The 25100-nt window shown below is 43.5% G+C and overlaps 1 protein-coding gene across 1 annotated transcript; it reads left to right on the top strand.

Moving 5' to 3' along the window:
• Positions 1–1493: 1493 nt before the first annotated feature.
• Positions 1494–24364, top strand: LOC141340696 (retinol dehydrogenase 7-like). The gene is made up of 4 exons (XM_073845768.1): positions 1494–1845; positions 15899–16157; positions 23891–24054; positions 24141–24364. Exons 1-4 carry the CDS (start codon positions 1533–1535, stop codon positions 24362–24364), a joined length of 960 nt encoding a protein of 319 aa, XP_073701869.1. The 5' UTR covers positions 1494–1532.
• The last annotated feature ends 736 nt before the right edge of the window (positions 24365–25100 follow it).

Below are 25100 nucleotides of genomic sequence, written 5' to 3'. Positions count from 1 at the left end.
TTCAGTTAAACCGGTGTCAGATGCACGGTCGAAACAAAGAACAAACACATTCCCAAACTACTGCCATGACTGTCTAGTTTTTAGAAACACATATCTTAGAAAGCTGACTTCTAAAACAACGGTGAGTAGCATATATACGGGCGATTTGTATTTGTCAATTTTGCAGAAAGCTTAAAGTGTGCAAATTCCAGTTTTTAGTGAATGCATGCTATTTAAAAAATAGTTTTGTCTACTAATCACACATTTTTTTATATTTTTTATAATGGCATGTTATTTAAATGTTGTAATGTTTATAATGGCATTTAAATGTCTTAACAACCTCAGCTTGGTTTCTTTCTTTTTTTTGTGTTCCAAGTATGCAACAGTAGGCCACAGAGTAAAAATTTACTATTGTTGACATTCCTTTGATTTACACGCCCCATTTTACTGAAGTGAATCCAGGACTCTTCCAGGAATCGATTCTTTCAAACAATTAATTTTGAACCGGTTCAAAACCAATTCCGCTGTTCTTTTACTTCAATTGCAATCACGTGATATTCAACAAATGTTGCTTGTTTGAAAAAAATTTAAGCTAATAAATCTTTATACTACGACTACATCAATCTTGATACTACGATATTAGAAGATGTACTGCAATTTAATGTGCCCCAGTTAAATAGATTGGAAGTTGAAGTTGTAATGAAGTTGGTCAAGTAGTTTCTTTACGGTTCAATGATTTGTTGACTTTAGAACCACGGCGACCAATTTAGCCCAAATTGAAACTTTTAAATCGGCTTGTGTGATCCGATTCAACTGATTTTTGACAAGAACCGATTCAAACGAGCAATTCGTTCACGATTCGGACATAAAGTTGAAGTTGTATTGAGTTGGTAGTTTCTTCACTGTTCAATGAATCGTTGACTCCAGAACCCCAGCGACCGATTTAGCCCGATTTGAATCTTTTAAATCGGCTTGTGTGATCCAGTTCAACTGATTCTTTGACAAGAACCAATTCAAATGAACGATTCGTTGACGATTCAGACATGAGATGAAGTTGTATTGAAGTTGGTCAAGTAGTTTCTTCACGGTTCAATGAATCGTTGACTCCAGAACCGCGGCGACCAATTCAGCACAATTTGAATCCTTTAAATCAACTTGTGTGATCCGGTTCAACTGATTCTTTGATAAGAACCGTACTGGTTTGTTCACTATTCGGACAGTGGTTTTTACAATCACACAACATCCAATATGAAAAGATTTAAATAAAAAACAGACAAACTTATTATTTATCATATAGTGTTATTTATCTTTAGGCTACTTTAAATCTTTAAATCTTTTCTTGCACTTCTACAAAACCCCTCATTGGTTTGCAGTGATCTATAATCATAAGCCAAAACGTTAATGGTTCACTAGGTCATGTACTTTATGTACTGTCATGTACTTTAGCTTTGACCACATTCCCAGTCTTTCATATCTTTATTTTGCTGTTTTGAGGGGTTTGCATGAATCTGTATTCTTTTCATATGAAAACAAATTGATTTTCTTTTGCAGAAATGTTCCTGTACATTGTCGGTTTCATAGTCTTGCTCTTTGTCTATCAGTGGTTCAGAGAACTGGGACGGGTTCCCAATAAATCAGAGAAGTTTGTGTACATCACAGGCTGTGACACTGGTTTTGGGAATCTCCTGGCCAAACACTTGGACACAAAAGGTTTCCGTGTCATCGCTGGCTGCTACACGGAGAAAGGAGAAGATGAGCTGAAGAAGTGCTGCTCTGACAAACTCACAACGCTGCATTTGGATGTGACTGATAATAATAGCATTAAAAAAGCTGCAGACAGCATTAAAACTCTGGTGAGAGAGAAAGGTAAGTCACAGAAAGAAATGGTTCTTCACTGACATATTAGAACGATTTCTGAAGGATAATGTGCTCATGTGAGTAATGATGCTGAAAATTCAGCTTTGTATCACAGGAATAAATTACATTTTAAAGTATATTAAAACAGAAAATGGTTATTTTAAATTGTAATATTTTTTCACAATATTACTGATTTTTTTGAGCACATAAATGCAGGCTTGGTGAGCAGAAGAAACTTCATTAAAACATTAAGAAATTATGCTTTTATATGTAATTCCTAATTTTAAATGATGCATTTAAAAATGGAATATAATGTTAAATTATTAAAGTTCAAGGAAATATATTTTAATACATTTGGGTGTAAATGCATGTTATTATATACAAAGTACATGAGGTAATGCACAATATTTACACATGCACAATATATGAAGTATTTCCAGAAACCTTAAATGATTAATAACCAGTATTTGAAATGCCATACACTACTAGTCAAACGTTCCCCACCGGGAACTCAATCTGCGTCCGAAAACACTATGGAGAACATCTTCAGCGTGACACGCTCTGAAACGTGTGTTATCCGACTAATGGGAAAACTGAACATCACGCAGTGACTTCACCACGTAGACGTCAGACCAGGAAGCTATAAAAGCACATGTGCACAAGCGATCGGCAGCTTCTGTCTTTCAGCAGCGCTCTGTGTGTGTCCTATGTTTTTCTGCTTTTCTGTGCCAGTTTGCACAACTTTTATTTGAGAGAAACACATCTGTTACTCTGGCCATGCAAAACAAGCAGAATTTTAGAGTGTGTGTGCCTCCCTGCCCTCGCTTCATTACGGGTGGGGACACACATGACTTGTGTGTTGCTTATTTGGGAGAGAGGCATGTGGAGTCAGCCCTCGAGGGGGCTGGCTGTTCGCATTGCGAACGCATGTCTATCCGCAAGCTTCGCTCCCGGAAGGCTCTCTTTTCGGAGGGAGCCCTTGTGTCCATTCCCGTGGTTCCGGTCCCACATCTGCTGAGGCAGGGTGGTGGCTGTGATCATGGGGTTCACAGATGGATCTGGAGGCGGGTATGGAGACGGGCAAGTCCCGCTCTCCTGCCTCAGCCTCCAGATCTAGCCTTCAATTCGGGTCGGAAGCCCGATCTGCGGTTTCTTCCCCCCCAGGGAGAAGGCTCGACTCTTCATCTCTCTACCTCCGAAGTTGTCGATGAGGCCGTAGAAACACCACAGTCTGCCCTGTACCAAGATTTAGTGGAGGTGGTAACAAGAGCCGTGGCCAGATAAAAAAAATTTATGAGCCAGCAAAAAGTAAGCTGGACGAATGGTTCTTAAAGCCCAACCCACCACCTCCACACCGTGGTCTGCCGTTTTTTCCCGATCTCCACACCGAGTTGTCGAGATCGTGGAAACACCCATACTCGGCCTGTGTTCTCTCCTTCCACTACTTTATACAGTAATGTGGTAGGAATGGAGGAACACGGTTATAGGACGTTTTTGCGTTCACTTTTACGGTGGCTCTAAACTGTTGTGGTATCTTATTGGCGAGATTGCTACAGAGTGAGCCACGCCCCTATGTGAGGGGGGAGTTGCCAATAAAAGTTAGTTACGTACCTGCTAGGCTGGTGTTCGGTGTCTTCTATATACACAGTATCACAACATGGTTTCAGAAGCGGATAGAACTGTCTCCAACAACTCATATGCTGCCGAATAACTTCATAAGCACCGCGGGAGAAGAAAACGTCAACTTAAAGCCGTGGTTTATTCTGTTTCCAAGGAAAAAAAGAAAAGAAAACAAAGCAAAGCCAGCGTGCGGATCACCATGTGCTTTCCCACCGCATTGTAAGTAACAAGCGGGGGAGGGGTGCGGTTGCCCAGCGACCGGGGTGTTTGCAGTAGGCAGTGAGACGCTCATAGAAGCATATTATGAAGTCGCTGATTACTGAGGATTGACACTGATTAAAACGAAACGTTTGAAGAAAGTAACAGAAATAATAATACATAAATAAAAAAAAAAAAAAAAAAAATCCACAAAGCAAATGGATGAATCACCAGCACCCGTTTCATCATATCAAATCCGACCACCTGAACCATTTGATTTTACAAAGCCAAATGACTTTGAAAGATGGCTCAGACGATTTGAAAGGTTCAGAGTTGCAAGCAACCTGGCACAAGCATCAGATTTGCACCAAGTTAACACACTGATTTATTTTATGGGAGACAAAGCTGATGACATTCTGTGTGGATTGGCCATGACTACAGAAGAGCGTGGAAAGTATGAAACTGTGCAGAATAAATTCAAAGAGTACTTCACTGGCAAAATAAATGTGATCTATGAGAGAGCAAAGTTTAACTCTAGAAAGCAAGAGCCAGATGAACCAGTTAATGACTTTATCACTGCACTGTATTCATTGTCAGAACGCTGTGCTTTTGGAGCTCTGAGAGATGAACTTATCCGGGACAGAATTGTTGTTGGATTAAAAGACACCAAACTGTCAGAGCGTCTTCAACTCCATGCAAATTTAACACTGGAAAAAGCAGTGACTATGGCCAGACAGAGTGAAACGGTGAGAAAACAGCAGGCTGAACTTAGGCAGGAGCAAGACGAAGACCTTACAATAGAGGCCGTACACAAAGAGAAATACAGGCAGGATTCGTCCAAAAAGCCAAACAAATCAGAAAAGGGAAGAAATTGGCCATGTTTTCAGAAAAAACATAAGGATAAATCAAAGAGATCACACTGCATGAGATGTGGAAAAACACCATACCATGTAAAAGATCTCTGTCCAGCCAAGGATGCAGTGTGTCACCAATGCAATAGAACAGGCCACTATATGAGCCAATGCCATTCAAAGACCGTGCTTCATGAGGTTAAAGAGCACTATGATTCAGAAGAAGAGCAAGCCTTCCTCGGAGCCATAGATTCAAATACTCAGGCATGGTGCACAACTGTTCAGATTTTGGAGCAACCAGTAAAGATGAAAATGGACACGGGGGCAGATGTTACAGCGTTGCCAGAATCTGTCTTCACACTGTTAACCTCAAACAAAAATACTGGCCTGAAGGAAACACAGAAAAAACTGATGGGACCAGGGAGGCATGTTCTGGATGTGAAAGGGGTGTTCTCGGCCACCATTTCCAAAAATGATAAAAATATAAAGGAAGACATCTATGTGGTCAAAAATCTCTTCACCCCACTCTTGGGCAGACACGCCATTGAAAAGCTTAACCTAATAACGAGACTGGATAACATCACAGAATGTCCATGGCAGGTGAAATATCCAGAACTCTTCACAGGCTTAGGAGAGCTAAAAGAGGAATACAGTATCAAGTTACAACCCGGTGCAACGCCATATTCAGTAAATGTAACACGACGGATCCCGGTACCTTTGATGGATAAAGTCAAGGAAGAGTTATGTAGGATGGAGAAACTTGACATCATCCAGAAGGTTGAGGGCCCCAGTGACTGGTGTTCGGGAATGGTTCCAGTACTCAAGTCTGACAACACGGTGAGAATTTGTGTTGATCTAACAAAACTTAACAATAGTGTTAGGCGAGAGAAGTTTATTTTGCCTTCAGTGGACCACACACTAGGCCAGTTAGGCAGGGCAAAAATCTTCACAAAGTTAGATGCCAATTCTGGATTTTGGCAGGTCCGTTTGGCCAAAGAGTCCCAACGATTGACCACCTTCATCACGCCCTTTGGGCGTTATTCTTTTAAAAGACTTCCATTTGGGATCTCCAGTGCACCAGAATTGTTTCAGATGAGAATGTGCCAGATTTTGGAGGGACTGGAGGGAGTCGTATGTCACATGGATGACATTCTCATATTTGGAAGATCTCCCGAGGAACATGACATCAGGCTGGACGCAGCATTAAGAAAGCTCCAAAATGCGGGTTTGACACTGAACAAAAAGAAATGCGAATTTGCAAAGACAGAAGTCAAGTTTCTAGGACTCAGGTTGTCTTCAGCTGGGTTACAGCCGGACCTGGACAAACTAGCTGCAATTCAAAATATGCGTGAACCTACTAATGTGTCCGAGTTACGCAGCTTTCTGGGAATGATGAACCAACTGGGGAAGTTCATTCCAGAGCTAGCTGAGAAAACAAAGCCCCTGCGTGACCTCCTCTCAGTGAAAAGTCTGTGGTCCTGGGACGTTCCACAGCAGGAGTCATTCGCTATGCTGAAAAATGAGCTCATCTCAACACCAACTTTAGCGCTTTTTGATCCAAGCAAGGATACTAAAGTCGCAGCAGATGCATCGTCTTTTGGTCTAGGAGGAGTAATCTTTCAAAAGTTCAATGATGTGTGGAAACCCATAGCATACGCATCTAGAGCATTGACTCCAACGGAGCAGAGGTATGCCCAGATAGAGAAGGAGACCCTGGCTCTTGTCTGGGCATGCGAACGTTTCAGTTGTTACCTCATTGGAAAGCATTTCCTTCTCGAAACAGACCATAAACCACTTCTGAGTTTACTGAGCACAAAACATCTGGACGACTTACCACCACGGCTGCAAAGGTTCAGAATGAGACTCATGAGATATTCCTATGAGATCAGCCATGTTCCGGGGAAACAGTTTGTTACTCCTGACACATTGTCCAGGATACCCTGTGAGAACAATGCAACAGATGCTGAATCTGCTCTCATGGAAGACACAAATATCTACCTTGCCCAAATAAGAGAAAGCTTCCCAGCTTCAAAGAGTCGATTGGATGAAATTCGACAGGAGATAAAGAAAGACTCAATCTGCAGCCAAATTATGAGGTTCCACGAGCACGGATGGCCGAAAGCGGTACAGACTGATGACAAACTCAGACCCTACTGGCTGGAAAGAGACTCTATTTCCATCCTGGACGGACTGCTTCTACATGGAACAAGGTTGATCATCCCTTCCTCACTACAAAGATCAATTCTGAAAAACATTCATCAGGCACACCAAGGACTTGAAAAATGCCGCCGAAGAGCAAGGCAGTCTGTCTGGTGGCCTGGTCTGAGTACACAATTGCGAATAGCGGTGCAGCAATGTGATGAATGTCGAAAAGCCTCCACCATGGCTGTTGAACCACTACAACCTACAGACTTCCCATCCTACCCATGGCAAAGAGCTGCTACAGACTTGTTTGAACTAAAAGGACATAAATATCTTCTAACGGTTGACTACTACTCAAGAGACATAGATGTGGCAAAACTATCATCAACCTCCTCAGCAGCCATAATTGAACATCTAAAAGCTGTGTTTTCAAGAAATGGCGTGCCAGAGATTCTAATGTCAGATAACGGGCCACAGTACAGCAGTGCTGACTTCCGGGAGTTTTCGAAGGAGTATGATTTTAAGCACATGACAAGCAGCCCGCGGCACCCTCAAGGGAACGGCGAAGCTGAAAGAGCGGTACAAACGGTCAAAAAGCTCCTGGGGAAAACATCAGATCCGTTCAAAGCCTTGCTTGCATATCGCTCCACGCCACTTGCAAATGGCTACAGTCCAGCGGAATTGTCGATGGGCAGAAAGCTGAGAACAGGCCTACCGATGCTGCCATCACTTCTCATACCAAAACTTCCAGATGCCGACAAACTGAAAAAGTTTGAGTTCACCCTGCGTGCCCGCACAAAACAATCATATAACAAAAGACACAGAGCTAGATCTTTGTCACCACTAAAAACGGGAGAATCTGTTTGGATCAGGGACCAAGCCATCACAGGGAAAGTGATCCGACAACAGGCCCCAAGGTCATTCGTCGTGAAAACCGTACATGGACATATTCGACGCAATAGACGGGCACTAGTTCGGATACACAAACCTGGGAAAGGAAACTATCAAGACATGGACTGGCCAGACTTATACGAAGAAGATCACATACCTGACAGTCTGACAGCCACAGTTCCACAGCCAGCTTCGAGCCCACAGATTCCTCTACCTACCAGACCACAAACATACACAAGATCGGGACGTTTGTCTGTACCTCCAAGACGAATGAATCTTTAGCTTATGGCCAGTGATCACAGAGGCAGAATAATCCTCTCACTGTGCCAGGAGTGTTCAGGTAGTCCACCCTGACCTCCTAAGAGAAAAAAAAAGTTGTCTTGAAGGAGAATTGTTAAAAAAAAAAAAAAAAAAAAAAAGTGAGACAACTGTGTTGTAACAGAAAAGGGGAGAAAGGTGTTTATGTTCACATAAATATGTTATTCTGTTAGTAAAGTAATAATAAAGATACGTTAGGAAAGCATGTCATATTGTAAACACTACAGAAATTAATGCCAATTACATGTTTTATGTTAGACTATTTGATACTGGGGGGATAGGGGTTCAAGTTCATTGTTTGGAAAAGGGGAGATGTTGTGGTATCTTATTGGCGAGATTGCTACAGAGTGAGCCACGCCCCTATGTGAGGGGGGAGTTGCCAATAAAAGTTAGTTACGTACCTGCTAGGCTGGTGTTCGGTGTCTTCTATATACACAGTATCACAACATAAACTGTCAAAAAAACCTCTCAAAATGCTTGCTACAGATGCGAAAAACGCAAAAAATCAAGCCCGATCGGAAAATTTTCGTCCGGCATACAAAATTTCGGATGGGGTTTGATTTTTTGGCAGTGTGCAAGTGTTAGTGTTGGGAAGTAACTAGTTACATGTAACGGAATTACGTAATTTAATTACAAAATAAATGTAACTGTAATTAGTTACAGTTACTAAAAAATTTTTTAATTAAATTACAGTTACTTCTGAAAAATGCCAGCGATTACAAAGGGAATTACATCTGAATTTTTTCACACACTCACCCCCACTTACAGATTTAATTGACTTCTTAAATAAATTGCATTGGCTGCTCTAAAATGAGACACCAATGTTTCAGGAGTTTAGGACACAGAATAGGACACATGCTTATTCGATAACTCTAAACTTTCCAATTTGGGTTTATAAATAAACTTTATTTTTTAAGATTTTTCCAAGGCATTGTTAGATGCTCGTGTTCCCTGTCATAACTATGCAAACATTTAATTTCAAACCCAGTATCACACCTATTAAACAATTTCTTATGATGCTATTTATGTTATGATCTTGTTATGACATATAGTGCAATTGCAAGTGCTCTCTCCTCCCAGCTCTTTCGTGTCATCTCTCTACTGTACTATCACAATGTTTGGTTAGCTAACAAATTATTAAAGCTTAATTCAATATTATGTGGACAACTTCTTAATTCTGTCAATTTGTTTTATACAAACGCAGCTGCTGGCATTTTTTTTTTTTGTACACTGTAATGAATTATAAGATAACTAACAAACTAGTACTACTTCCTTAATTATTTATGTGGTGAAATGTTGTGTAATAAAACTGGTAAGACTGCACTGTATACCTAAAATATCTAATGAACTTGCCGTTTGCTAGCAACTGATTTCTTCATGGAAGCTTTGCGTTCAAATATTTCACTCAGATCAGTATTTCGTTTCTAATAATTTTGACCTAAACATCTAAATAATCTATGAAGCAGTTGTGTAATAAGTGGGATAATGTTGTTGATAATGCAGCCAGTTGTTACCGTAAAGTAAAGATGTATATTATCCCTTACTTAATTCAAGTGATGAAGGATTTTGAAAGTCTGACAATAATCAATGTTGAGTGCTACTGTAAGATTAACTCTGCCTGGTTTAAATGTTTCAAAATGAATAACAGTTGAAAATATTCGAAATTTAGAAAAGTAATAAAAAGTAATTAAAAGTAATAAGTTACATTACTTTTATAAAGTAATCGATTACCTTCAATCAAGTAACTTGTAATCTGTAACCTCTTACATTTCCAAAGTAACCTTCCCAACACTGGCAAGTGTGATTAACATAACGTGAGGTTATTTATTTTTTTACGTGCAAAAAATTCGGACGAAAAATTCGGACACAATGTGTGCAATGACCTTAAGTGTTAGCTGGCTGCTAGTTTACAACAATACTCCCACTTCTAGACTAGATGGTGTATCTTCTTTATACCTCAGTGTTCGCTCGCAGTGTGGCGCAGCTGGCGAACTTTCCGTCAAAACAATAGCAAGAATTTAGACACAGTAAAGCATGAGATGCTTTTTCTTGTTTAGAAAAAAATTATAATATGAAAGCTTTTTGTTTGCCAAATGATTTAAATGCCTAATTTTTACTGTACGTTGCTTTTTTGCTCCTTGGGAAACTAATGATAATGATAATGATATTTCAAGCCCAGTCAAATCAAATATGTCATGAATGTCATGTGGTATTCAATTACATATATTTGAAATAAAATTATGTATGGGCTAATGTGGACTGTTATATTTGGGTTTAGATAGGTTACATGCTTTTAAAATAGGCCTATATATTATGAATAAAATATACATTACTGTTAAAAAAGGCAAATAAGATTTTTTGATAGATTAATAAAAAAAGTGTATATTTTAAATATGTACATTTTATGAATATATTTTAAAATGCGTTTTCCTCTTATGCTAAGCTTCATTACTCTAGTTTTCAGTGTTTCACATGATCTTTCATAAGTCATGCTGAATGCCATAAAATCAAGAATATGTAATTTGTTCTCTTTAACATTTATTTAATTGACTGAGGTACAAAGAAACAAATTCCAATGTTTACACTGGCCAACTTATTTTTGTTAATATAAAAAAAATTTGAGCCACGATCTAGCTTTGCTTGCAAAGACTGCGAAGCTCCTTTTATACCCAAAGATGATCCCCTCACCTATTACCAATTCACCTGCCTCCTGTGAACGGTTTCAAAACAGTTTAGCTTATTCTATAAACTTTTCACTTTTATTTTTCTTCTGTCCCAATTGTTTTGGAGTGTGTTGCACTTTTGTGACTTAAAAAAAGTGTTTATATTTTATAAAATACATGTAAGTTGGTCAATGAAAACTTTGGAAATGTTGTCAATTAAATAAAAGTTAAATAGAATTAACAAATCATAGATTTTATCATTTTACAAAACGTCCCAACTTTAAGTGTTGTACTTAGTTTTCTTTAAGGTATCTGTAAGCAAACTTTGAAATATTCCAAAAATTGTGAAATATAGTAGGCCTAAAGTAGAGTTTACATTACATTACATTTGCATGTGTAAATGTGGTATTACCCACAAAATTAACCATGTCTACTATCTCAAAAAAGGGAATTCAATATATTCTCAAAAAGCAGGGTTTTTTTTCAAGGGATTTTTTTTTTTTGAAAGCTGAAAATATCCAAACATATCACAGCAGTAAAAAGGGTGTTCAAGAGTTCCAGAAATGGAAGAAACAAACTAAAATCACCTATGTAAAAATGTCCTTTTGGATATGTTCTAAACAGGAATTTTTATTTAGTCTTTTTAAATGTGGGGCAAAGTATATCAGCATCTATAAATATAATAACAGTCCTTATTAAAAACACAAAATACTAATAATAATCAACTTTAATATTGTCACAAGGAGGGTCAGACTGAGACGTGCGGATCCATTTGCAGCATTTATTTAGAATCGTCAACAGGCCAGAATAATCATCAGAAAACAGGAACAACGTAGGTAATCCGGGAAACAGTTCGATAGACAGGGAATGGTCGCAATGGCAGGAAGCAGGAATCGTCAACACAGTCCAGAGTCATACACAGATAATCCAACACAGAGAAAAACGCTTAGAATTACGACCATATGGAACGATAAGACCTCGCCAGGAAGTGTGTGTGTCTGTGGCTTAAATGCATGTGGGTAAATGTGAAACAGGTGTGTGCAGCAATCAGTTCAGTGGGAAACAAGGAGCAGCTGTGTGCAGTGATTGGTGCAGTGGCTTGTGGGGATTGCAGTCCAGAATGTGTGTGCAAGAGTTCATGATGAGAAGACAGACCAGATACATGATAGAGCCCCTCCCCAAGGAGCGGCTTCCAGACGTTCTAACCACATAATACAACCTGGAGGGTGGTGGAGCGGAGGCGGAACAGGGGGAGGGATGGAGGGCCAGGTCCATGTAGGGGTACTGGAACCACGAACTGAGGCGGAGCCGACGGAGGGAGAAGCCATGGCGGAGGAAGGGTTGGCTCCTGCATGGGGCCGACCGACGGAGGTGGAGCCGGTGGAGCCCGAGGCGGAACCGGAGAGTCGATGGTCCTGGGCGACACAGAGGATCCGGAGGGCCAAGGCGGAACCCAAGGCTCTGGCGACCCCGGCGGAGATGGAGGTCCGGAGGTACGCAGCGGAGCCGGAGTGACAGAGGATCGAGGCTGTGCCCACGGGAGGGAGGAGGTCCACAGAGCCGGCAGGACGGAGTGACGAGGCGCAGCCGGAGGAGTAGAGTCCAGAGGCGAAGGTGGGGCGACGACTGACCGGGGCGGAGCCGGAGAGACGATGGAGCCCGGAGGAGCTGGTGGGCCGACGGCCGACAACGGAGACGAGGGAGCACAGAGCCGGGGTGGAGCCGCAGGGTCGGAGGGCCGAGGTGGAGTCCAGGACTCTGAGACTGGAGGTGATGGTGAGGGATCCCTCAGTCTGGACACCGATGGAGACTGGCAGTCCCACGGCAAATCCTCTGCACCGAAGGTGGGATGTGGGTGAGCAGAGGGACTGTCAGGAGACAGAGGTGGCGGGACTGGAGCAGCAGGGAGGGTGGGTGGGAACAGTCCATGCATGAGCTCCGTGACCAGAACCGGGCAGACAGGAATCTCAGGACGACTGGATGGAACCAGCGGAGTCTCTGGAAGGCTGGGCGGAACCAGCGGAGGCTCTGGAAGGCTGGGCTGAACCAGCGGAGGCTCTGGAAGGCAGGGCTGAACCAGCGGAGTCTCTGGAAAACTGGGCGGAACCAGCGGAGTCTCTGGAAGGCTGGGCGGAACCAGCGGAGTCTCTGGAAGGCTGGGCGGAACCAGCGGAGCCTCTGGAAGGCTGGGCGGAACCAGCGGAGTCTCTGGAAGGCTGGGCTGAACCAGCGGAGTCTCTGGAAGGCTGGGCTGAACCAGCGGAGTCTCTGGAAGGCTGGGCGGAACCAGCGGAGTCTCTGGAAGGCTGGGCGGAACCAGCGGAGTCTCTGGAAGGCTGGGCTGAACCAGCGGAGTCTCTGGAAGGCTGTCTTGAGGAGCGGGCTCTGGACGACGCTCTTGTGAAGCGGGCTCTGGACGACGCTCTTGTGAAGCGGGCTCTGGACAACGCTCTTGAGGAGCGGGCTCTGGAGAACTGGACGACCCCAGCGGAGATTCAGGAGGGCTGGGCGTCTCCAGCGGAGACTCTGGAAGAGCAGGCTCTGAGCGAGCGGTCACTGGAGGGCGCTCTGGCGGCGCAGTCACTGGAGGGCGCTCTGGCGGTGGAGACTCTGATTTGACGGTAGCCATCTTGTGCCATGGCTGTGGAAGGGGGCCCATCTTGAGAGCAGACTCTGGAAGGGCAGCCATTTTGCGAACAGAGTCTAGAAGGGAGGTCATCTTGTCAAGAGACTCTAGAAGGGAGGCCATCTTGCTTACAGACTCATGCGGGTCCATATTGTGATGCTGGAGAATAAAGCTGCTGGATCCTTGTAGTGGCGAGGTCTTCTGTCACAAGGAGGGTCAGACTGAGACGTGCGGATCCATTTGCAGCATTTATTTAGAATCGTCAACAGGCCAGAATAATCATCAGAAAACAGGAACAACGTAGGTAACCCGGGAAACAGTTCGATAGACAGGGAATGGTCGCAATGGCAGGAAGCAGAAATCGTCAACGGGGTACACAGTCCAGAGTCATACACAGATAATCCAACACAGAGAAAAACGCTTAGAATTACGACCATATGGAACGATAAGACCTCACCAGGAAGTGTGTGTGTCTGTGACTTAAATGCATGTGGGTAAATGTGAAACAGGTGTGTGCAGCAATCAGTTCAGTGGGAAACAAGGAGCAGCTGTGTGCAGTGATTGGTGCAGTGGCTTATGGGGATTGCAGTCCAGAATGTGTGTGCAAGAGTTCATGATGAGAAGACAGACCAGATACATGACAAATATTCAGGGAGGACATTTAGACTATGATTTATTTGATGGGGGGTGGTGAGGGACCTAAATAATGGATAGAGGGGTGCTGGCCCAAAAAAGGTTGAGAACCACTGCCTTAGTAGATTACCTAGCAGCATGGAAACTTCTGCCAGGAGTCTCAAAGTGGGTCCTGCGTATTGTAGAAAAAGGTTACAGCATACAGTTCGGTGCACCTCCACCCCGATTTTGCAGGGTTCTTCCCACTGTAGTGGGACACAAGCAGGCTCCGGTATTAGAGCAAGAAGTAAAAACACTCTTGAGAAAGGAGGGAATCTGGGTTCTACAGCCGGTATTTCTTAGTGCCCAAGAAGGATGGAGGGCTGCAAGCACATTCATGCGCCTAGCATTCAGAATGTTGACTATAAAGCAGGTCGTTCAACAGATCAAGTCCAAGGACTGGTTTGTTACCATAGATCTGAAAGACGCGTATTTCCATATCTCCATCCTTCCTCAGCACAGGAATTTCCTAAGGTTCGCTTTTGGAGGCAAAGCATACCAATATCAGGTTCTTGCTTTTGGTCTGGCTCTCTCACCCCGCGCTTTCACCAAATGCATGGATGCTGCTCTTGTGAAGCTGAGGCTCCAGGGCATTCGCATCCTCAACTATATCGATGATTGGCTGATTTTAGCTCAATCCAAGCGCATAGCTGCACAACATCAAGATGCTGTGCTAGCTCACATGAAGGAGTTGGGGTTACGGCTGAATGCCAAGAAAAGTGTGCTATTTCCAGTTCAGAGAACCACTTATCTAGACGTGGTGTGGGATTCGACTACGATGCAGGCACGAATGCCCCCTGCTCGTATCAAGTCGATACTTTCCGCAGTCAAGAGAGTCAGAGACATTTGACATTTGAACACATGTCTGACATTTGTAACGCTGCGGGATGGTTCCACGCCTCTTACATTTGTTAAGTTTTATGGCCTCGACATTCGGGCCACTCCAGGCTCTGCCGTCCTCTCACTCTAGTGGTTCTTGGACACCCTAAGCAGGAGCTCTCAAGTCTGGTGGCGTGGGCATATCGTTCCCCATAGTGTTTTCGGACGCAGCTTGAGTTCCCGGTGGGGAACTCTCCTAGGTAACGTATGTAACCCTAGTTCCCCTATGGAACGAGAGCTGCGTCTCGAGCCATACTTCCTGCGTCGCGCTGCTTCAGCCAATCAGAAGCTGCCGATCGCTTGTGTACATGTGCTTTTATAGCTTTCTGGTCTGACGTCTACGTGGTGACATGGTTTTCTATTTGAAATATATTTTAAAACATAATTTATTCCTGTGATTTCAAAGCTGAATTTTTAGCATCATTTCTCCAGGCTTGTGTCACATGATCCTTCAGTAATCATTCCAATATTCTGATTTGCTGCTCAAAAACATTTATTGTTAGTAGTAGTAGTAGTATGTTGAAAAAAGCTGAGTACATTTTTTACAGGTTTCCTTGATGAATAGAAAACAGCATTTATCTGGAATAGAAATCTTTTCTAACATTATAAATGTCTTTATCATCACTTTTGATCAATTAAAAGCATACTTGTTAAATAAAAATATTAATTTCTATAATTGTTTAAACTGTTTTATATATTGATAATAGTTATGATAAAAAAAATGTTTCTTGAACTGCAAATCAGCATATTAAAATGATTTCTGAGTGGTCATACACCTGGAGTAATGATGCTAAAAATTCAGCTTAGATCACAGGAAGAAATTACATTTAAAATGTATTAAAATAGAAAACACTTATTTTTAAATAGTAAAAATATTTCACAATATTACTGCATTTGCTGTATTTTAGATCAAATAAATGCAGGGTTGGTGAGCAGAAGAGACTTCTTTAAAAAGACATAAAAAGAACTTACTGTCCAAAAACTTTTGGCTGGTAATTCAATTTATTTGCATTTAATTAATAACAATTTATTTTTATGGACCATGGTCAAATAAAACTTCATTTCCTGCTCAAATTATTCTTTAATGAAGTTGGTCAAGTCATTTCTTCACAAGGTTCTCACATGACACTTCCTGTGTTTTTGGCAATGTCCTGTGATGATTTTTTTTTTTTTTTAATTTAGTTGTGTGTTCGTGTTTGCAGGTTTGTGGGCCGTGGTCAACAATGCTGGGGTCTCTTTCCCATCTGCTCCCAATGACTGGCTGGAAATCGACGACTTCAAACATATGATCAATGTCAATCTGATCGGGGTTATTGCCATCACTCTGAGCGTTTTACCGCTCATTAAGAAAGCCAAAGGCAGAGTGGTCAATGTGGCCAGTGTATACGGAAGGATCAGTACTATAGGAGGAGCGTACTGCATCACTAAGTATGGAGTAGAGGCTTTTAATGACAGTCTAAGGTCAGTGTGTCTAGTAACTACTTCTGATTGAATATGGAGACTCTCCTGACAAAAACTCAGATTCAAAGACAGAAATTTAGATTCAAACCATTTCCCAGATACAAACCAGTATAGTATTTGGGTGCATCTAACATTGATTATTCAGCGTACATTTTATGAATGCAAAGTCCAAACACTGCAACCATGTGCAATTTATTAGCATGATAACACTGCAACCATTCAGTTGAGTAAAAATTGAAAAATGTTAAAATTGGCAAGCATTTTCTCTGCTGCAAATACTAACATTTACTAAAAACATCTGATAAGTCCGCACAAATGACTGTCAAAATTTTGCAGCAGATAACTTAAACTGTGAGTCAGTCATCATAATCAAAGTTTCAACATATGTGCGGGATGTCAGCAAAAGGCTTTGTACCAATACATGTGAGAACTGCACAAAAGGTGCTGCTATAATGAGTATTTTAACACTTTTGTTTATATCAGGAATTATGCAGATTAGGATCTTAGTTCTTCTTTCCTCTAAATACTTATGTATCAAAAAATAATACTTAAAATATACTTAGTTTATGTCCAGTTTACCTGTATATTAAACACAGGACACTAAGACGTTCTTAAAACATACTTGTGATTTTCCTTGTTTTCCAAAACATAACCCTAACTAACTAAATCTACATAAAAATCTACTTCAAAATTATATAAATAAAAAATTAAGTAAAAAAATTAATAAAATGTATCTAAATAAAAATTAGAATAAATGAACAATCTAAATAAGTAAAATTTAATAATCTAAAGAAAATAAATATTATACACACCTACAATTCAAATAGTTCCCCTTCAGTCGTTCCACTACGACGTTACATGGGGATCTCGCTTGAGAGACCAGTCATCTCTGAGCCTTATCCAAAAGGCCAATGAAAATTGGCCACGCCCCCGTACATACGGGTATATAAGATGGCGGCGCGCACCACTCAGTCAGACTTTTTGCTTCAGAGCCAATGGTTCGAGCCTCAGTCCTCTTGACTGCTACTACAAAGAAGAAGAGTTCTTCAGAGTTCATGCTCCCTCCTGCTGGTGCGCTGCCAAAACTAAAAGAGTGTTTCACAGAAAGAGCATTGTTTGGCAGCCGCCAGCGTGATCCTGCGGGCGGCTGTTTTCACGGCCATATAAAGCCTTTGCATTTCCAGCGAGCAGCCCCGGCGAGTGCACGGTTGCCCCCGCGGCGCCCAGTGTTGGGGAGGTTACTTTGGAAATGTAATAGATTACAGATTACAAATTACCCTATTTAAAATGTAATAAGTAGTGTACCTTTTCAATTACTTTATAAAAGTAAAGTAACTGATTACATCTGATTACTTTTTGATTACTTTTAAGTTTCTAATGGATATTTTCAACTAAATAATTTCAAATTTTATACCAAGCAGGTGTGACCTTACAGTAGCACTCTGTTTACTGTTAGAATTTCAAAATCTTTCATCACTTGAATTAAGATTATATTAATTTAATTTTAAAGTACAGCCACCACAAAACCAGACCTTATAACAAAAAAAAAATTGTTTACTGTTGTTACAAAATCAAATTTTTGCATAGCTTTGACAGGACACACTGGCAAGTAACAATGCCTTGAAAAAAACTTAAATCTTAAAAAAGATTTCTTGAATGTTTCCTCTAAAAAAGCAGATAATTATTTTTAGTTATATTTACGAGAAAACACAATTCTAGATTATAATAATGCAGTAAAAACACGTTTTTTTCTTCTTACTTATATAATAAAAAATAGTAAAAATCTGCATACTATTAATTTTTTACCACTATTTGTGAAGGGAAATCATTATACCATACAGGGCTAATAATTATTACTCACTAACAGAAGCAAGAATAGATTCTAGAATAGATACTGCCAAATCCAAACAGACTCCATCATTGTAGCTGTGTCATAAAATCCATGGTATTGTTTATTTATTTATTTTTTAATTGTTTTAAATAAAGTTACATTTCATCTAAAACACTGCTTAGATTCAATGACCAACTGGGACAAAATGTGACAAGCGAGAGATTTGTCCACTAGGTGGCATGTTAGGTCAACATCGATCATTATAGAGAAAAGTTTCAAGCCGCAAATTCAAACCGGAAAACCAATCAAAAGCATCAGAATAGCACCGCTTTATTAAATGGCCTTAGCAGAAGGCATCGTGCATATCAAAAACAGGCAAAGCAATAGATTAATATTATTCAACATATCCCAGATTTTTTAAGAAAATTTTTAAATGTAACCCCATTTGTAATCTTTAACATTTTCAGAAGTAACTGTAATTTAATTACACATTTTTCTCAGTAACTGTAACGAATTACTGTTACATTTATTTTGTAATTAAATTACGTAACGCCGTTACATGTAACTAGTTACTCCCCAACACTGGCGGCGCCTCGCTGGGCAACCAGGATCACAAAGGAGCAATTTCTAGCGGCCGTTTCAGACGTTCTTTTCAGAATGTCTTTTCGACCGTGCGTTTCTGGGTGTGGTAGTTTCCTCTCCTCAGCAGACGGACATGAACGCTGCCTCACGTGTTTAGGCTTTGAGCACGCTGAGGCGGCGTCCATTAATGGTTCATGCCCACACTGTGAAAGCATGACCATGGCCACGCTGAAGTCCCGCCGCTCGTTCGCGAGCCGGCTCCCCCCGCTCCCCTCCCGCGGTCAGCCGTTGAGCCACCAATGCGCTTCGGCCACCGTGGTGAGGCCCGGGGGGGACATTCAAATTATGATAGAGAACGTTCTGCCGACTCAAAAAGCCCAACGGACTTCTCTGTCTTAGCGTGGTCCCGTTGAGTTTCTGCAGCAGTACGCTTCCCCGCCTGGTGGGCCGAGCGTCTTCTTCGGTGCTCTTGCAGAGGATGAGATGTCTGTCACAGCATCAGAGGGAGTGTCAGACGGTGACACATCTCTTTCCACTCTCGATGGCGGGGCAGCCAAGGGGTACGTGGCGGTCCCCCGGGTCGAGGGCGCCGACGCGGTGCACCTTTGCCCGCGGGGCGCGGTCACCTGGCGGGGCCCTCCGCGTCTCCCTTCCGGGGTGTGTGCATTTTCTTCCACCCACACGGGCCGGGCTCCCTCGCCGCTGGACATGCTGCCACCGCCCTGCATGCCATGGCAACACTACAAGTGTACCAGGTGCAGGCACTTAAAGACCTGCACGAGAGTGGTCCTGACCAGGGGGTATTTGAAGAACTCTGCGCCGCCACTGACTTCGCCCTCCGGGCCACCAAGTTTGCGGCGCGTTCCCTTGGTCAGGTGATGTCCACCTGTGTGGTCCAGGAACGCTACCTGTGGCAGACTTTTGCCCAGATGGCGGAGCCTGACAAAGTTCGCTTTCTCGACTCTCCTATCTCCCAGAGCGGCCTATTCGGCGACACCGTGGAGGATTTCGCTCAGCAGTTCTCCACGGTTCAGAGGCAGACGGAGGCCATTCAACACATTCTCCGCCTGCCCGTCGCCGAGGGCGTTCCCCTGTGGCTCCGAAACCAGCTCCATCCCCTGCTGAGCCACACGATCCAGGACTCGCAGCCCGACGTCGAGCTACCCGTGGGAGAGGGACGCCGCTCGCCTCTCAGGCTCCTGCGAGGGAAGACTCTCGCAGGCGAGCTTTGAAGCGTCCCTGATGCGAGCACCCCGGAGGTGGAGAAAGCTGCTCTGTTGGCACTCCCGCTGGAGGGCCAGGAGTTAGCCATTCATTTAAATCAGAAAGAGCTGACTTTCTCACCTCCGGGGCCCCGGCCCCGAGTTTCCTTCCTGAGCAGCACTTCCACTCCTCAGAACCAGACTCGGAACCGGATGTCGCCAGTGCGGGAACCAGGGAAGAAGGTAAGCGCTGCTTCACGCAGCCTGACTTTTCTCCAGGACGTTCATCCTTCTGGGATCAGTCCCCTTCCCAAAAGCGGTCACGTCGGTCAACGTTCCCTTGATACCGCTAGCGAGCCGGCTGGAGGCTTGGCTTCAGCTTCCCAGCCCCTCGCGGTGGTTGATACGGACAGTACGTCTCGGCTATGCGATTCAGTTCGCCAGGCATCCGCCCAGGTACAGAGGCGTCCTTTCCACTACTGTCCGTTCGGACACGCATGCCGCTGTTCTGCGTGCGGAGGTTGCAGTCCTTCTGGTGAAGGACGCAATCGAGCCAGTCCCTCCAGCCGAGATGAAGTCAGGGTTCTACAGTTCCTACTTCATCGTGCCCAAAAAGAGCGGTGGGTTAAGACCCATCCTGGACCTCAGAGCTCTGAATCGGTCCCTCCTCAGGCTGCAGTTCAAGATGCTCATGACGAAGCGCATGCTAACCTGCATTCGTCCCCAGGTTTGGTTTGCAGCCATCGACCTATAGGACGCGTACTTTCACGTCTCGATCCTTCCTCGTCACAGACCCTTTCTTCGGTTTGCCTTCGAAGGTTGAGCGTATCAGTACAAGGTACTCCCGTTTGGCCTGTCCCTCTCTCCCTGCGTCTTCACCAAGGTTGCGGAGGCAGCCCTGACCCCTCTTTGGCAGTCGGGCTTTCGCATCCTCAACTATCTTGACGACTGGCTTCTTGTAGCTCACTCGCGAGACCTGTTGTGCGAACAGAGGGACCTGGTGCTTCGGCACATCAGCCATCTGGGCCTTCAGGTCAAGCGAGAGAAGAGCAAACTCTCTCCAGTGCAGAGGATCTCTTTTCTCGGCGTGGAGCTGGACTCGATCAATATGACAGCCCGCCTCACGAACGAGCGCGCGCAGTCAGTGCTGAGATGTCTGGACCTATTCAGACTCAAGACAGCGGTCCCTCTCAAAAGAAAACCAGAGGCTCCTGGGGCATATGGCAGCTGCGGCCGCGGTTACGCAGCTGGGCTTGCTTCATATGAGACCGCTTCAGCGCTGGTTACACGATCGAGTCCCGTGACGGGCATGGCACCGTGGCACACTCCGGATTGGCGTTTCCCCGCAGTGTCGCCGCCTTTTCAGCCCATGGTCAGACCTTGCCTTCCTTCGGGCCGGAGTTCCCTTAGGGCAGGTCTCCAGGCACGTTGTAGTTTACACGGATGCCTCCACCATGGGTTGGGGATGCAGCGGGCACGCAGTTTCGGGCTCTTGGACAAGACCTCGACTGCAATGGCATATCAATTGCCTCGAGTTGTTGGCTGTGCTTCTGGCCCTTCGTCGCTTCCGACCGATGTTGCGCCAGAAACACGTGCTTGTTCGCACCGACAGCACGGCGACGGTGGCGTATATCAATCGCCAGGGCGGTCTCCGCTCTCCTCGCCTGTCACAACTCGCCCGCCGTCTGCTCCTTTGGAGTCAAATGTGGCTGAAATTGCTACGTGCCATTCACATTCCAGGAGAACTCAACCGTGCAGCGGATCAGCTCTCACGGCAGTCCACCCACCCTGGAGAATGGCGACTCCACCCCGAGACAGTCCAGCTGATTTGGAGCCATTTCGGCCAGGCTCAGATAGATCTGTTCGCCTCCCCCGAAACCTCCCACTGCCAGCTCTTTTACTCTCTGACCCAGGCTTCCCTCGGCAGAGACACACTGGCACACAGCTGGCCTCCGGGGCTCAAGTACGCCTTTCCCCCAGTGAGCCTCCTTGCACAGACCCTGTGCAAGATCCGGGAGGACGAGAAGAAGGTCTTGTTGGTTGCGCCACACTGGCCCACCCGGACCTGGTTCCCAAAACTCATTTCCCTCGCGGCAGCCCCTCCCTGGAAAATCCCCTTGAGGAAAGACCTTCTTTCTCAGGGGATGGGCACTATCTTGCACCCGCGTCCCGACCTGTGGAACCTGCATGTCTACGGGAGGCCCCCTTTGAGCCACTTGCATCAGTTGAGCTTGGGAACATAACCCCGGCCCGGTTATGTGCCCAAGGTTCCCACCACGCCCTTCCTGCGCTGCTGTGCCCTGTTCGTGCGCTACACTTATACGTAGACCGTACTCGCCACTTCAGGCGCACCGAGCAGCTCTTTGTCTGCTTCGGAGGTCAGCAGAAAGGGAATGCTGTCTCCAAACAGAGGTTGGCCCATTGGGTGGTAGATGCCATCTCCCTGTCTTATTTATATCAGGGAGAGCCATGCTTCATCCTATGCGTTGGCTCATGGCGCCTCACTAGCAGACATTTGTAGAGCTGCAGGCTGGGCGACACCTAATACCTTCGCTAGGTTCTACAACCTCCGCGTAGAGGCCGTATCCTCCCGTGTCTTAACATAAGACTTCAGGCGAGCGGGAGAACGGCTGGTGTCGGCTTGCTGCGCCATTCCCACGTGGATCCGTGCGCCATTTCCCAGTATGTTCCCTCCGGCGAACCCTGGGTCCTCCATGCCCCGCAGTCAGGCCTAGATGCGGAGTAGTCCCTGACTGTGATCCTGCCTGGGTCTCCTTCGCCCCACAGGTTGTGGCTATACTGTTCAATATTTCCAGCGGAAGAGAGCCCCGGTTCCCTCGTGTATCCCTAAAAAGCTTTATGGATATATTGAATTATTTTCATTTCCACGTGTGAGAATTCCATGTGCTCCGCCCCCCCAACCCATGCTTCAGTACTCTGGCATCCCTGTAAGGCCCCCCTTATTGGGCCTCAGGGCGTTGGGAAGGTTACGTTACAATTTCCATCTGCTGACACGTCCGCCTGCCAGCACGTGGGGTTGTGCGTAACGCGGCGTCAGGTTTGTGGCCTGTTCCATAGAATGTTCCCATGTAACGTCGTAGTGGAACGACTGAAGGGGAACGTCTAGGTTACGAAGGTAACCCTCGTTCCATGAAGGAGGGAACGGAGACGTTTCATCCCCTGCCACGACCTGATGTCCCGCTGACGCCGGGCTCTCCCGGCTCTTCAGCAAAAGCCTGACTGAGTGGTGCACGGCGCCATCTTATATACCCGTATGTACGGGGGCGTGGCCGGCACGCACGTACACTCGCCAATTTTCATTGGCCTTTTGAATAAGGCTCAGAGATGATTGGTCTCTCAAGCGAGATCCCCATGTAACGTCTCCGTTCCCTCCTTCAGGGAACGAGGGTTACCTTCGTAACCTAGACGATTTCTTGCAAGTTTTCCTGTGCTTGGTCCTCTGATAATTGCTCATTGTATTTAATGTGTTTTCCTTTGTTTTCCTAACCCTAACTAACTTCATCTACATAAAAATCTACTTAAAATTTATATTATGAAAAAAAAAAATTAAGTAAAAAAATTAAAAGCTTTTTAAAAAAATTTCACATAAAATGCTAAATAAATTCTAAATGAATAAAAAAAAATACAAATAAATAAACAAAATATAAATTAATCATTTTTAAAAAAGAAAAATAAATAAATTAATTAAATTTTATACACACCTACAATTAAAGTTTAATATTTTCAAATATTTCTACCATTATTTATTGTTGATTAATGAAATTGGGGTCAAATACCAATGTCACAGTGTTATAATAATAACTGTTACAATTGCATTTTACCACTGTAAGTATCTCAGAGTAAAAAAAATTGTAATGGAAAAAATTTTAGAATTTTTTTTTTTTCGCTTTAATAACATGTTATTAGATATTCATTGAGTATTTCTAAGTGTGTAATTATTAATATCTTCTAAGTGGAAAAAAATGTTACCTGACATACAGAGTAAAAGTGTATATATTTGTGTGTTTGTTCACTTGTTTTTACTTTGAACCCTCTTATCATTGCTGCTTGTGACTGTATTTAATGTCTTTGTCTTTGTCTTTGTCTTTGTCTTCCAGGAGGAACATGGCACCGTTTGGAGTGAAGGTTTTATGCATTGAACCTGGATTCTTTAAAACAAGTGTTACTGACTCCAAAATCTTTGAGACTCATTTGCAGAGATTATGGGACAAGTTGCCTCAGGAAGTCAAGGATGAATATGGCTGTGACTACGTAGACAGAAGTGAGTCCAAATGCAATAACCAGCTGTTTGCATTACTAGTTCTAAAAGCTAACAGATTCCTGACGTCACTATGATTGTGTTTATAGCTAAGGTGGCGGTTAAGGAGAAGTTTGAGAAGATGCTGGATCCAGATCTGATGAAAGTGCTGAGCTGTATGGAGCATGCAGTGGCTGCGGTCCATCCTCGTACCAGATATTCTCCAGGATGGGATGCCAAGTTCTTCTGGCTGCCTCTCTCCTACATGCCAACCTTCATCGCAGATGCTTTCGTGTTAAAAAATACTGTTAAACCAAAAGTTTCAATTCTGTAGGCATTAACAGCCACTGCATTTTGCAGAACATGAATGGAATAAACTTTTCTTTTTTTTTTTCAGGGAGGTGTCTGGTTAGTAATGAGTAAAGTAAAATATTTTTGTATTTGAAAGAAAATTAAATTTTAACTCAATCTCCTTTTCTAAGGCATTCAGATCATCAGGGCCCACTTTTTCAAAAGTAATCCAGTTGGATTTTGGATCTTGGATTGAATCAAATCTTGGAAATGGGTTTTTCAAAAGTAAAAGAGGGATTTTGAATTAAGATCAGACCATGTAATCCAATCTTACATTTGATTTGGATCAAACCTGCGCTTTGAGTTATTCAAAACTTCGATTGGGATCTATTTGATTGAAAAAAAAAACAAACAAAAAAAAAAAACAGGATTATCCTGATCCCATCAGAAGGGTGGATTCAGTTGGGATTTTTTTAACCAAATAAAATAAAAAAAGTTATATTTTTTAAGTGAATGATCACAACTTAATGGTTGTGATAACTGAATAGTTACCGATGATATGTAAATTCCTATTTGAAGCCTATATTAAGCATGTCACATCTAATGAAATATGGTAAAAGACAACAACAAAATAATATCAAAACTATCAGATGTCAAATAAATGGATGGAAAGTCAAAGATGGAAAGTGCTGGTATCTGTAAATGATTTTTGACTTTTTGACAATGTTGTTTTGGTTTTGTTATTTAACAGTAAAACACACTATAAAATGTAAAATGTT

Source organism: Garra rufa, chromosome 8 (genome assembly GCF_049309525.1).
Source record: "Garra rufa chromosome 8, GarRuf1.0, whole genome shotgun sequence".
Taxonomy (NCBI): Eukaryota; Metazoa; Chordata; class Actinopteri; order Cypriniformes; family Cyprinidae; genus Garra; species Garra rufa.
The sequence above is the reverse complement of the archived record's forward strand: the minus strand, read 5'-3'. Positions and strand labels throughout refer to the sequence as shown.